The 14,615-nt window shown below is 53.6% G+C and overlaps 1 protein-coding gene across 3 annotated transcripts in view; it reads left to right on the top strand.

The window, feature by feature from the left end:
- SAMM50 (SAMM50 sorting and assembly machinery component) overlaps positions 1-13,869 on the top strand; it is a 36,622-nt gene extending 22,753 nt beyond the window's left edge. For all 3 annotated transcript variants that reach the window (XM_080812286.1, XM_080812288.1, XM_080812287.1), the window contains 4 exons: positions 2,146-2,213; positions 6,495-6,641; positions 7,341-7,482; positions 13,715-13,869. In XM_080812286.1, the coding sequence (XP_080668412.1) occupies positions 2,146-2,213; positions 6,495-6,641; positions 7,341-7,482; positions 13,715-13,760 (403 nt within the window). In that variant the 3' untranslated portion in view covers positions 13,761-13,869. The remainder of the gene's footprint in view (positions 1-2,145; positions 2,214-6,494; positions 6,642-7,340; positions 7,483-13,714) is intronic.
- The last annotated feature ends 746 nt before the right edge of the window (positions 13,870-14,615 follow it).

Here is a 14,615-nt window from a genome sequence, read left to right as displayed (position 1 = left end):
GGGCTCGAACCTACAACCCTGAGATCAAGAGTCACATGCTCTGCCTGCTGAGCCAGCCAGGTGCCCCTTTGTTCTCCCTGCCTTTTAAAAAGCTGTGAAGAAATAAAGAGTAAACCCATTCAGCAAGTCATGAGAAATTGTTCAAAAGCTGCATTTTAATTTTTCATTATTTACATATAAGTAACCCTGTAAGCTTAACTCTGTCACGTTTTACTTACTTTTTTTTTTTTTTTAAGATTTTTATTTATTTATTTGACGGGGTGGGGAGCAGGCTCCCCGCCAAGCAGAGAGCCCGATGTGGGATTCGATCCCAGGACCCTGAGATCATGACCTGAGCCGAAGGCAGAGGCTTAACCCAATGAGCAGCCAGATGCCCCTCACTTTATTTTCTGAGAAGAGATTCCTAAATGTGGAAGTGCTGTCTGAATGTTTTTTTAAAGCTTATCAAGATGTTGTGGGAGACTACTTTTTAGAAAACTTAGAGCATTTTATACTCTTGTCAGCAGAGGATGAAATCGTGTTTGTTGGCTTTGAAATACTAATAATTGTTCTTGAGGGCAAGAAACTTTTTTTCTTTTAACCTTGCATTAGTTAAAATGTTTTAGTTTAAACTAGTTCAGCCTCGTTCGTGGGAGACGGTTTGGAAGTGTAAAAATGTTTAGTTTGTAAGCTCTAGGATCCAGCACTTTCACCTCGAAGAATTTAATCTGCAGAAATACATTTATAAACACGCAGAGGTTCACGTACAAGGATGTCCATCGTAGCATCGTCGAGAAGAGCAGGAATTTGAAAACTGCCAAGATAGGGATTATTAAATTCAAATACAGGCATTCTAACGAGACTGTAACGATGAGCGAGAACGAGGTAGACGTCTACGAGTTAAAACTGTCACGTGCTCACGTTGAGCGGATTGCCTCTGAACCTGGCAGGAGCTCCCCTGCGTGTGTCTGTGTTTGAGTGGATGGCACCGAGGGGTCTAGAAGGTCAGCCACCAACCCAGGGATAGCCGTCCACTCTGGAGATGAGATGGGCAGGCGGTGGGCAGATGAGGGAAGGGGGCGAGGACTTCTTTTTGTGCTTCCTGGATCATTTTAATCATTTCCAAAGAATATTGTGTGATTTATCATTTTTTTTAAAAAGTAAATGGAGCTTGGTGTTTGTTTCCATAATGTTAATGGGGCATTCAGAAAGGCATTGCTTAGAAATTCCAAATGTTAAAAACACATTTATAGACTTTTAAACTCGGGTTCAGACGAATACATTCATCGAGGCTTTATGTGGTTAGATAATGGGAGAAATAGTGCCCTATCCCCCCCCCCCCACACACTGTTGCGGGAGTGTGGACTGCTCCCTGCAGCCAGCTGTGGCATCAGCCAGGGGGCACCGCTGGGGGCAGCCCCACTGGAAAGAGTACACACCACTTCCCTCATCATTTGACTTCATTATTCAGTACTCAGCATGGCCTAGGGTCGACTTCCAGTAAGGTGTTAGGTTTCACAGAAAGCAGGTGGGCTTTCTAAGTAATTGTTAATTTATGCCTTTAATTTTGTTCACATACCCTTCTTGAGAGTGTGATAACCCAGTCCATTAGGAATACACGAGGAATTCATTTTTTAATTGTAATAATTTTTTTCTAATTATATGCTCACTATAGAAAATACAAAAAAAAATTTAGAGTAACAGTAATTCTATTTTGGTCTGTTTTCTTCTAGTATTATTTTCCTCTTTTTGTAAAATCAGGATCATACTGTTAAATAATTTTTATCTTGCTTTTTTTAACTTTGCGTGTGAACACATCGGAGGCCGTTTTATAACAGACCTGTTACGTAATGAATTTTCACGAGCGGCGGATAATTCCTTTGTAGTAGACAGTCCGCATGTCCCTCTTTCTAAAGAAGGGTTTTTAGTTGTGTCTTTTCTGTCACTTACATCCCCAGAAGCTTGAAGTATTTAGATTTTGGTTTAGATTTTTATGAAAGTCCCCTTACTCCAATGCCTCCTCGCAGTCCTTAAAAGTTCTGCCGTGGGACAGTGTTGGCGACAACCCAGTACCAAACATGAACCTCACTTGTGTGTTTTCTGCACTTTCACCATATTTTGTAGCCACCTGGTGGCTTTCTTCTGACCTCTGCCATTCCATCGTAGGTTTTACCTCGGAGGACCGACCAGTGTGCGCGGGTTTAGCATGCACAGCGTGGGGCCGCAGAGCGAAGGTGAGTCTTTCCCCGCAAGCCCGCCACGCTGAGATGAGGGTCACATCTCATTTGTGAAAGCGTGGACCCTAGATGCTTGGACAGCGGAGTGGGGAGGAGGTCAGGGGCGCCCACCAGAAGCCTCAGCAAGAACATAAACGGTAAACACGGATTTTGTAGGTTGTGTGCATCGTACTGTGTGTTCTCATGATGAGGGGGGCTGGTGAAAAGAAAGTGTGGTTAAAAAAACCAGAAGGAGAAAACGCATTTGCAGAACCGTGCTGATGGAAAGCTCGTGTGTAAGTGGGCTTGCCCGGTTCCCAGCGTCCTGGTCCAGGGTAGCTATGCGTGTTTCAGTTACCAACAGTGACAGATGGCGTGTTTCACCCCCACGGAATTGGCACCTAAGGCGGCACTTACCATGCAGCAGGCGTGGACAGATACCTGTTGAGGGAACTGTAGAGAAATGAAAAAATTAGATCCGAGCAAAGAGTGCCCGGCTCTGACCTGTGACCTCTCTGCCTGGCGACAGCAGTGCGGGAGCGTTTGCTGTTTAAGCAGGCTCGCCTCTGCGCTCGAGTTTGGTACTTTCCCGGCTGCATCCTGACCTGCTTCTCCCACCGCCTTCAGTAACGCACACGACAGAGATTTTTACAGGAGTGAGTGCTCCATCATCTTTAGTGACCGTTTATTTCGTCTTCTTGAGCTCCTGTAACTTTGCTGGATTAATAGATGGGTGGTGAGAGCAGCTGTAGGTGTACAGAAAAGCTGGGCCGAAAGCACCCGAGTTTCCGTGGACGCCGCCCAAGTGTCCTCCGTGATTGGCGTCTTGCGTTAGGCAGGCCCGCTCGTTGTCGCTGTGAGCCGGTATCGGCGTGTGACTACTGAGCGCGCCCACGGTTCCTGCTCGGGCCCTCTGTGCTCTGCGGTTCCGTGTGGCCCGGACCGACCCACCATGCCGGTGCCTTCCCGATTCTCCGGCTGCCCCCCGCCCCACCGTGCTCCACGGACTCCTCCCTCCCGCCCCCACCCTCTGCCCGACAACCCCGAGCTGCTTCCTCTGCCCTCGGTCCTGCCTTTTCCAGAGTATCACATAGCTGGAACCCTACAGTACGTGCCCCTTCCAGATGGCCTCCCTGAGCAGCGGGCGTGTAAGGTTCGTCCTCATGTAAGCAGGAGCGCTCCTGTTTCTAGATCGCTGAACGACACTCCGTCGCGTGACTGTGCTGCTCTCTGCTTACCCATTCGCCTCCCGGGGAAGGCCGTCTCGGTTGTGGACATCCAGTTTTTGGCAGTCACGAGTAAGGCTGATACAAACATTCACGTGCAGGTTTTTGTTTGGACATAAAGTTTCAGCTCATTTGGAGAACCGGAAGTTCGAGTCGTTGCTGGATCGCATGATAAAGTTGTATGATCTTTGTAGGAAATTGCCAGGCCGTCTTCCAAAATGGCCATACCGTTGTGTGTTCCCGCCAGCAGCGAATCGGAGGGAGAAAAACTCTGTCATTTTCCATGGCTGCGTGTTTCATCTTGTTGCCAAAGTGGCATCTTTTTAAACCAAATCCCAAGTGTCTGACATTTAGGCCTTCTCTTTCCTTATGACTATAAAACAGTGTATCTGAATAGCCTGGTGAGTCTTTGTGCTCGTCTCTAAGTTTGACTTTATAACGTGACGTTCTAGATGCGGAATCCCTAGATCAAAGGGTTTGCAAGGTTTTGAAGCTTTATGTTGTTCTCTGGAAAGCCTGTTTCAATCATTCCTGTTTCCTGATCCCTCTCTGACACTTCGCATTCTATCTGAGGCATTTCCACATGTTCTTAAAATCTTCCAGAACATCATTTAAATGTTTGCATGCCATTCCATTATAAAATACCCTACCCTGATTTTCCGAACTATTTTTTGAACATCTCTGTTGGCTCCATTTTATAATGACTGCCCAGTGCGTAAATTTTTGTACGTAACACACATTTCTTGTCACTTGTTTTTAGGGTGCTTTTTTAGTACGCCATTTATTTTTTAAGAGAAGTAACGTCTTAGGGATAGTTTTGTTCTTTTTTCCTTGTAAGGAAATAGTATATAGTGACTATGTGGAAGTGTAGGAGTCTGCCACGTGCCTGAAAATTAAAACACGACGATGTTCTACTTAGTACCGTGTTAGGCCATCGGTAAGACACTCTGGGCAGGAGCGTAAATTACATCCCTTCTGGTGAAAACAGTTTGACAGTGTGTATCAGGAGCCTGAAATACGTGAGCACAATAATAATAGCTCCAAGCTGAACACTAGAAACCCAAAGGCCCATCAACCCTAGAATGGGCAAATAAATAGTGGTATCTTTACACCGTGGACTGTTCTGTAGTGAGGCAGGTGAGCGAGGTTAGAGCCTCGGCACGAACGAGCGTCAGAAACGTGCAGGACCAGCAACGGCAAGGCCGGCCCCAGAGGAGGCGTCAGGTACAACTGGGCCCACGTGGAGTTTCGAGATGGGCGAGAAGGATCCGTGCTGCTGGCCAGCAGGGGAGGGGTTAGCAAGGATAGCAGAGTCTTTGGGGCTGCGTGTGCCCAAGTCTCAGTCTGGGTGCTCGCTGTGCAGATGTGTGGTCCCTGTAGGGGAATGTACCGAGCTGTGTACTTAGGACATGCTTTTCCGTACATAGATTATACTGCAGGAGGAGGTTTTAAATGTGTGTGTGCAAGGAGACTCATGACAGACTGACGAACGCTCGCAAGAAATTAGACACCAGTGTGACAGTGGACAGGATTAGGGAAGTGTGGTACCCGTGGGATGATTCAGGCATCTCAGGCACACTTCCAGGGACACCCGGGTGGCCTCAGTTGGTTCTAGCATCTGCCTTCGCCTCGGGTCATGATCCTGGGGTCCTGGGATGGAGTTTTACATCGGGCTCCCTGCTCAGCAGGGAGCCTGCTTCCCCCTCTGCCTGCTGCTCCCCCGCTTGTACTTGGTCTCTCTCTCTGACAAATAAATGAATAAAATCTTAAAAAAAAAATTCAAATCACATTTCCAAACAATAGAACATATTAGATGACAGTGTTTATGATATATGAAGCTATTAAACCAGCTTCTTTAAAGCAGGACTAGAGTATATATCTACGTATGTACATATGCAATGACTCACACTTTTTTATTCTCAGTTATCATAACACTTCACTGGATGAAAGGCACCAGGATGTTAGCTGACGATCTCCGAATAGGAGAAATTAAAGGATACTTTCCTTTTTTTCTACTTCCTTTCACTTACCAGATTTTTTACAATGAGTTCATTACTTTCATGACCAGAGTAAAGTAATTATTTTATTTAATAAGATTATTTAAGAGGTCTGTGGTTCCTGGGAAATGAAAAGCAAACGCAGTTGACCTCCTATTACTTGTCCATTATTATTCCCTCTAGAACTTTGGTACTAAAACAGGGACTGAGGAGACAGCTGATCTTGAGGTGAACAAGCAGGTTATTCCTTGAGGTCAGTCTTGGAGAAAACTCACTTTTCTTCGTTATGAGCCATCATTTTGTATTAGCGAATACGAAGACACTTTGTAAATAGTATTTTGCAACAAAGTACAAACATTTAGGGCTATTTTGTTTTCATGTCGCTTCAACATCATCGCTATATTCGTAGTTCAAATGGACCACATAGGAGCATTTTTTAAAGAAATGATTTATTTATATACTCTCAGCAGATAGTCTCATTGAATTTTGGCAAAAAGTAACCTTTTGCAAAAAACAGATAAACCCTAAGTGGTCATGAACTTTCAAAAACGAGCCTTTTCCCTGGACACATTGAGGGCAGATGCTGCTTCCTTACCCGGCGGGCAGTAGACATTCTGTGCCTTTTGATGAGTAGCGTGTACAGCGCTTTCCAGAAACTACAGAGGCCCATTCTGCATGCTGTCTCCTGTCTCGTGGCCCTGAAGTGGTTGCCGAGGATGCCATCTGATCGGCCAGGCGGCCGTGATCTGGTCTTCCGCAGTCGTGGACAGGGGGACGTCCAGGAGCTCACTTGTTTCATCCCAGCCATTTTACAGTCCTGATAAATTTCTGACGTCCTTCTTTTACAAGCTACACTAGCATTTTTCTTTCCAGTGAAAGTTTATAAAATAAGCCAGGTGAAAAAGAAAGACTTCAAAGCGAGGCTGACCCCGGGAGTTAGACGGGTACCCCCTCGCGGAGCCCGGGTGCGCTGTGATCCGCTCGCGGCCCGCGTCTCGCCGGTGGAGCGTGTGTGACTCACGTGTGGTTCCGAATCCACGAGCCTCTGTCTTGTTCTGCACCTGTTCCCCAACTAGGCGACTACCTGGGCGGGGAGGCGTACTGGGCCGGCGGCCTGCACGTGTACACACCCCTGCCCTTCCGGCCGGGCCAGGGCGGCTTCGGGGAGCTGTTCAGAACGCACTTCTTCCTCAACGCCGGCAACCTGTGCAACCTCAACTACGGTAAGGCCCGGGCTGCCCTGACACCGTCCGGCGCTCCTGCCCTCGTGTTCCCAGCGCGGCGGCTGAGTAGCTGCCTGCTGGCCAGATGACGGCGTCGTTACGATCGGAGAACGGGCCTCCCTTTCTCCTACAGCGCCTGATAAGGGGAGCAAAGTTGTTGAATGAAACACACATGAGAAAGCGCCATCAGAGGCGGTCTTGCAAAATCTGCTTACTCGCTCACACAGCAGAGTGTCTGTCTGGGCCGCCTGCTCTCTGGTGGCCGTTATGACCCCCGAGCTGAGTTGGGTTTGCCTCTTCCTCAAGGGACTCGGGGCCGGAGGAGACTCACGGCCGACGCCTCCAGCCAGGGGGACGTGAAGAGGTATCTGGAGCGCTGTGCAGAAGACGAGGCCCCCAGCCTGTGGCTTGGAGCCGGGCTTCCCGGGGGGCCGGACGCGGGGGAAATGCCATTCTAGGCAAAGGGGACAGAATAGGCCAGGCCCAGAGATGGCTTCTGGCGCACTGAGTGGGAAGTCAGCTCCCCAGCCCTCCCTTGATTTCGGTCCTAGTCCCCCTTCATGCATTCTCCTTGAATGTCCAGGCCCGGCTTTAAATGCCCCCGAAGGCCACACAGCAAGGCGGAGAGCCAGGGCTTGTGTGAGGACAGCTCTGCGAGGGGCTCTGCACTCTTGGTCACATCCTCTTCTCTCTCTCCAGGGGAGGGCCCCAAGGCTCACATCCGGAAGCTGGCTGAGTGCATCCGCTGGTCTTACGGTGCCGGGATCGTCCTCAGGCTCGGCAACATCGCCCGGCTGGAGCTGAATTACTGTGTCCCCATGGGCGTGCAGAAGGGGGACAGGTAGGTGCTAGGGGTTCTTCTCCCAGGTGCGTTGCACCGTCTAGCAATTTTGTTTTGTTGCAGACATGGTTAATCGTTTTATCGGTGGCTTTAAGAATCCAGGTTGGAGGAGAAACTGAATAATCTGCAAACAATGAAAGCAAGTTTTTCTCCATTGGGTTTTTCTCCATCCAGTTTGGAGGAAAAATGTGACGTGTTCCCCACCTCATTCTTGTTGCACTCACTGTCGCCAGGTCATGGGGGCCCCTCCCCAGGTCCGGCCAGAGGAATTGAGGAGGCATTATGGATCCTGCTTGTTAAAAATGGAATGAGGTATTTCTGGTGGGTGGCTTTACAGGGCAGGAACTCGGAGTTGGAGGGGACAACAGTTGAATGAGGACTCATTCCCCCGAGCCTTCTCTTGGGAGCAGAGGAACCTGCCAGCCTGGCCTTTCTCCCCCAGTCCTCTTACTGAGCAAGATTTGCGAAATATGGCCTGAGGTCATTTACAGTTACAGAAATTCCATTTCTTGGTTTATCTGGCATCCATTGTATACATTTTGAGAAATGCAGAAGCAGTGTCTCGGTCCGTAGTAGGCGGGGCTGCCCTAACAGAACACTGCACACTGGGGGCCCGACCTGCAGACGTGTGTGTCTCACGGGTCTGGGACCAGGGTCCTGGCCGGTTCGGTTCCTGGTGAGGGCTCTCTTCCTGGCTTCTTTCCATGTCCTCACGTGGCGAAGAGAGAGCGAGCTAGCCTCCTGATGTCTCTTCTGATAAGGACAGGGACCCCACCATGGGGACCCCACCTTCATAACGTCATCTAAATCTAATGAACCCCTAGAGGCCTCACCTCTGAATACTGTCTCATGGTCGGGGCTTTTGCGTGCGAGTTCTGGGGGGACGTCAGCATTCCGCCCGTTCGCAGTGTCTGTGTTCTCCCTCGTTATTTTCACGCTAATGCATTCAGGGCTCTGGGCTGTATTTCTTTCCTTTTGGGTTCTGTCTACACTTACGTGGCCACCAAGAGGTGGTGCTGGCTGAGTCACAGCCCGAGTCTCAAGCGTGACGTTGGAGTTTGTCCTCATTGAAGGAAGAACGGTGCTGCTTCTCCTCCCGCCGTCTCCTGCTTCGGTGTGGTAGATGGTGGTGCCTTTCACGGGGTGGCTGCTTCAGCGGGCTTTTAAAAAAGCACCAGCTCTTAGGTGTGGCTCGGGAATCTGTCGTCCAGATCCCTTACGGTTATGCAGTCCCTGGCACGTGCCCCTCAGTCTCTACCCGGGATCTCTATACCGGCTGATTCTGGCCGCCGGGCTGCCCTGGCTCCCAGTGACGTCCGTGCCACCGCCCCCAGCCGCTACTCTGATCGCTGTTGACTCCCCTTCACCCTGTGCCTGTTCTCTATACAGAGCCAGAGCTAGAAAGGGTCTGGGTGCACAGACTGTCTATGCAGGAGCCCAGCTGTCCACACGGGGTCTCAGCTCAGCTGCTCTGTGGCTGTGTGACCCAGGGCGAGTGACTCAACCCCTCTGGGTCTCAGTTTTCTTGCCCAGAGAATGGGCACTCATGACCACGCCTGAATGAACCCACACGCGGGAAGCCCTTAGAACGGTGCACAGCGTTTTGTTGGTAAATGTTGGTGCCTGCTCGTGTTGTGGCTCGTGGCAGACTCACTGGGGCCCTTTTCACTTAGGAAGCCAAGCGCGTTCCTTTCAGAGACATTGTCCCTCCGCTTCTGCATTGGCTGCCCCTGGCTGTGCTTGAGATGCACTACAGGTGGGATGTCGTTTCCCCGATTTCAGAGATAATGAAATGTGAAAATGGGCGTTTTTCTCCTAGAGCAAGGTTTTCGCTTTAGGTAACTTTGTAGCAGATGCCCCGCGCGTTTACATTCCCCGGTAAGTGAGTGGAGTTTGGCAGGCTGTGCGCTGCGAAGCTGTGTTCCCACTGCAGGAGAGAATGTGGGTCTCCCTGGCTCACCCCCCCTCCCCCTGGGTGCTAAGTGGGAGCACCGGAGGGGCGGGTGTCCCCCGGGTGAAGTCAGATGGGGGTGCCGAAGCCCCCGGAGCAGGCGCTTTTCAAATCATAACGTGCCCCTGGCTCCCTGGAGGGATCTGGAAAAGGCAGGTCCTCCCAGGTGCTGGGTGACCTGCAGACGCCGCATTTCTGACGCGGATGCTCTGGACCAGCCACCCTTGGAAGGAGACCGACCCGTGTCCTTTCTGAGAGCAGTTACAACGTTCTGTGGAGGGACGGCGATCATTCGCATTGACTGAACGCGTTCCTTGTGTGAGGCGGCCAGCTAAGCCCTTGACACCATTCTGGAAGCCTCCCAGCTGCTCTGTGCAGGGGAGGGTGTTCCCCTCTCGCGGACGAGGACGGCAGCCTCGGCGGGGTCCGAGGTCAGCTCAGCAGCGGGACCAGGCCTGCTTGAGGCCGGACCTTGTGCCTTTGCCTCTGCACCAAAACCACGAGAGCACCGAGCACCAGCACCTGCACCTCCCTCTTCTGAGAGCCCGGACGTGGGAATGCGGTGCCCCTGGCAGCCCCACGCTGCTTTCTCTGCGCCTCGGGCGTTAACTGTGGAAAGAGAAAAGTTATCTCCTCCTTGTTCATCTTCTTGGCAGATCTTTTCCTCAGACTCGAATTCCGTACGCACTTTCCTGTCTCAGAGATCGTACAGGCTGTTTCCACGACGGTCGATCCGTTTGGGTTAACTGTGTCAGTATTAGTGCAAGTTATGTAAGTAAATGCATTCTAAATATTTTTTATTACAAAGAAAACTTCAGCGCGTGTGGCTCTATAGCCGTGGCTGTCGTGTCTGTGTCACGGAATGATCGTCGACCACGGAGAGCTGACTGCTCCCCTCTCAGCCGATTTCCAGAGAGCAGCAGACGTGGGGCTGCAGGCCCCGCCCTGCCCTGTCCCTGTGTGTCCCCCCGCCCATGTGACTTGGGGCACGTCCCTGGGGCTGTGGGCCTCCTGTCCTTCAGCTCAGCCCGCGGCTGCCGTCCCCATGGCTGCAGCGTTGTTCCAGGCCACTGGATGTCGCTGTGCTCCGAGGATCCCTGCCCCACTCCGGAGCCCCCGTCTTTCCCGTATTCACAGAGTCCTCGCGGAGAACGCTTGCTTCGCTCACCTGTCAGCTTTGCTCTCTCTAAACGGGAAGAATCTGTTTCAGAGACGAATTTCAGATGCGGCTTGCTCTGGAAGGAGGAAGCGTGCCGTGCACGCGGTATTTAAAGGCCAGAACACAAGGAAGCCCCTCTGCCCCTCCAGCCGGGCTCCGCTCTGTGACCCCCGACCGTGCTGCCCGCCGCAGATGCGTTTTGTGTCCAGCGTCCCCTGCGCAGGGTCCGCCCGGTTACCCTTGAATGTGGGACTTGCTTTGATTCCGTGCGTGGCTGTGTTTGAAGCTTCATCATCGGACTCGGAATTGTGTGAAGTTCGGGTGACATTGCGAGGATTTGATCTTCATTTCGGAAATCAGGCAGTGGCAGGACAGGGTTATGTGTGTGAGACTCGCCACTCTTAACGCAGATGCGCTCTGATTAGGATTTCAGATCTTTCCGCGAGCGGAAAGAGCTCTGAAATGCGGGCTGCGTTTCGTGCTGGGGGGGATCGACGGCAGGCGCCGGTGTCTGAGACCTGACTGTGTTCTCTCGTCCAGGCTCACTGACGGTGGCCCTGGAGGCGCAGGGGTGAGCAAGGCGGGTCCTAGAGCCACTCACCTCTAGGAAGGGGGAGATGAGAAAGAGACTCTTCTCGCCTGGGGAGGATGTATGAGGGCTTCCCGGGGGAGGTGGCTTCTGGGCTGGGGACTTGCAGGGGCGGGCGCTTGAGGCCACAGAGCAGCCCAGCCCTGGCGCATGAGCCCGGAATGCCAGCGGCTGTCATTCTGCAGGAGCAGAAGGGAGTTCGGGGAGGAAGCCACTTGGTCCCGGCCGCTGCTCTCTTCCATCCTCTCTGGCCTTTTCGCTTCGGGCACACGCCCAAGGCCAGTGAGTTCTGGCCCTCGTCTGCCTTGTCTGCTGCCGTGGTCCCTGGCCGGCACCTGGTGTCCCCGTGTGACTGCCGAGGGGCCGTGCTCAGGTCTGAGGGCTCAGCAGCGGGAGGGTGCCGGTGGGACCCTCACAGAGACCCCTATGGTGGCCGTCGCGGTGTGGAGCGGGAGCCAGGGGGCTGCTGGCAAGGACTCTAGGGTGCACATGGCCAGGCCTGTTGGGGACCCTGCTGGAGGGAGGGGACCCCGGGGAGACCCAGACAAGCTGACTCTGAGGTGGACCCACGACAGGAGGACACATGTTTCGGCGACGCTGCCTCAGTGGCACCAGCCTCGTGTAACTGTGACACGCTGTTGTGTTCTCGGTGGGCACCTGCTCTTCATGCAGGCGTTGGACCCCTGTTACGGACCCGGTGACGTAAAATAGAGAAATCATTTAGATTCGAGCAGAACCTGTACAAACACAGCCGTGGCTTTGGCTGTAGGTCTTTGCCTGTCGGAGGACATTGGTGTGCTTTGCCGCCGGTCACCGAGGGCCTGCCACTGTCCTGGCTGGGGCACTCCTCATGCTGTTGGCCAGGGAACACCTCGGTCCCGCAGGGGTCCTAACGATGGGGACAATGGTCCGCCTCAAATCTCTTCATAGATCAGGGATTCTATTCACTCACTCACAGGGCAATAAAGGAAAACTTCTTGCAGGTTTTCATACTCTGTAAACCCCGAGACTGGGCAAGGGCACAGGGGTTATGCCAACAAAATTATCAACTTTCCTTTCAATGTAGGAACAATTCTTTTTTTTTTTTTTTTTTTAATTTTTAAGTAATCTCTACCCGAGTGTGGGGCTTGAACTCACCACCCCGAGATCAAGACCGCGTGCTCCACTGACTGAGCCAGCCAGGCGCCCCTGAAGGAGCCAGTCTGGCTGTCCAGTTTTTCTGGAAATTGTCCCCAGTTTGCACAAACACTGTTGTGCAGATGCACGGTCAGCTGCTGTTGGGATTCAGAATAGCGGTTTCCATGAAGCTTAGGCTTCCTGGCGCTGATGGCCTTGGGCCAAGCCCCCCTGTCGCGTGTCTGGCCGCCGTGCAGGCCCTGGGCACAGCCTCCAGGCGGGCAGAGGGGCGCGGCCAGGCAGGAGTCCGCCCTCCACCCCGCGACGTGCTTCTCTGCCCGCCGCACACCTGCATTGCTGTGGTGTCAGCAGGACGGGTGTCGCCTGCGGCCCGGGGATGCCTCTTCTGGGGGCGGCCAGGCTATGGCCTAGGCCTTCCTGGGGACAGGAGCCTACAGGTGCCCTGGTGTCCGGGCACAGGGGCCCGCTGTCCTCCTCCTGTGGCACAGGAGCCTTGCCCCTCCTCCTGCTTTGCTGTCTGAATGCAGGCTCGGTGGTTCGTCAGCAGCACGTCGGGGAAAACCCCCAGAATAAAACCTGTAGAGCGTCAGCTTGTCACGGGATCGTGAGCAGCGTGACTCCTCTGCACCCTTCCTTTTCCCGGGTCAGGAGCAGGTTCTGAGAAGTGGCAGGGGCACCCCTGCTGGGCTGCGGATGCTGCTGTGGTCTGTAGCCCCGGGACCCTCCTAGGGCCTGGGCTGGCCCGAGCTCTGCTCCCTCCCTGCGCCGTTTCCTTCCCCCTCATTTCTCCTGCTCCGTCTTCCTCCTCCTGCACCCTCCTCCTCCGTCCTCCCATCCCTACCCCCCGTCCCCCTGCTCTCTCTGCCTCCCCGTCCTCCCCGACCCCACTGTGTGCTGTACTTTGCCAGGTGCCTTCCACAGCCGCCTGTGTTCCTTCCAGCCAGGACACCTCTCTCGTCGCCGCTCCGCTCTGCACAGACAGCCTCCCACAACTTGCTCCTTGCCTGGCAGCCTTAGAAACCCACACGAGGCTATTCCCCCCCTCAGGGGTTTTATGGTTCCTCACGTTTCTGCCTTGGCTCCTTCGTTTCCTTTTGCCACTTGGGTCAGAACTGGGGGACCGGAAAGGAGGTGGGAGGGAGCCGTGAAGGGGGATCTGAGTCCCCACGTGTTACTGTGTTTTTAGCCTCCGGAAGCTGGTTCTTAGGGCAGCAGGGGAGGAGGCTGCAGGGCTTGCGGGCCCGATGGGGCAGCAGGAGAGGAGGCCCGGAGGCGGGGCGCGGCCTAGAGTGGCCGAGTGCACGATGGCTTGTGCTGGAGGCAGGAAGAGAGGTGCCCGGGGATGGCGTTGTGATGACGGGGGTGAGCCTTGATTGTCTGCCCTTTGCTTTTTTAGGATATGCGACGGTGTCCAGTTTGGAGCCGGGATCAGGTTCCTGTAGCTGCCGCGCACGCTCGGGGCCACGCACCTTCGCGCCGAGGAACCGCGTCCGCGCCGTTCTTTGCAGCCCTCGTGGGAAACCACGCCAATAAATTTTAAAGACAAACTCAGAGATGCCGTGGATATGATTTGCTTTCCGCTGTTCTGTGTCCCACGCTGGCTTTTCCGGAGGACCGCGTGGAGGGGGCGGGACGTTCGCAGTTGCCCCGCAGTCTTCCGTGTGGACAGGCCAGCCGGGAGGTCCCATCGCACGGCGCCCCGCTTGCTTCCCGTCCCAGGCTCCTGGAGCCTCCGCGTCTGGTTCCCGCGTACGGGCAGCCCCCAGCCAAGCCCCAGGGGAAGCCCGGGCACTGGTGGAGGGCAGGGGCTCTGCTGATGCCGAAGGGGGAGCACCTTGGTGGGTGCCGCAGCCACGGTTCCGGGGGCCGGAGCCCTTTAATCGCACGTGGGTGGTGTGGAAGAATCACGTGGCGCATTGGGGACACTGAGGCAGAGACGAAATATGTGTTCTTTAGCGGTAATAGCATTAATGAGATAGGTAGACCAGCCTCCCGGCGCTGCTCAAATTACCCCAAACCTAGAGCTTAGAACAACACGAACCAACCAGCTTGTGGCCTGGAGGCCCGAGGTTTTGCCTGAGCCTCACAGGAATCTGTGTCCGCACTACCATGTTCCTTTGGAGGCTCCAGGGGAGAATCCGTTCCCTTCGTGAGTGCGTTGGGCGCTCCTGGCCAGCCCAGCGACTCTATTTTAAGATCAGCAACCTCGGGTCTGTCTGTGACCTCAATTCCCCCTTGTCGTGTTACGTGATGGCCACAGGTTCCAGGAATTAGAACACAGACATCTTGGGGGGGGG

The sequence above is a fragment of the Martes martes genome (genome assembly GCF_963455335.1).
Source record: "Martes martes genome assembly, chromosome: 8".
Classification (NCBI taxonomy): domain Eukaryota; kingdom Metazoa; phylum Chordata; class Mammalia; order Carnivora; family Mustelidae; genus Martes; species Martes martes.
This window is presented reverse-complemented; position numbering and strand designations above follow the sequence as displayed.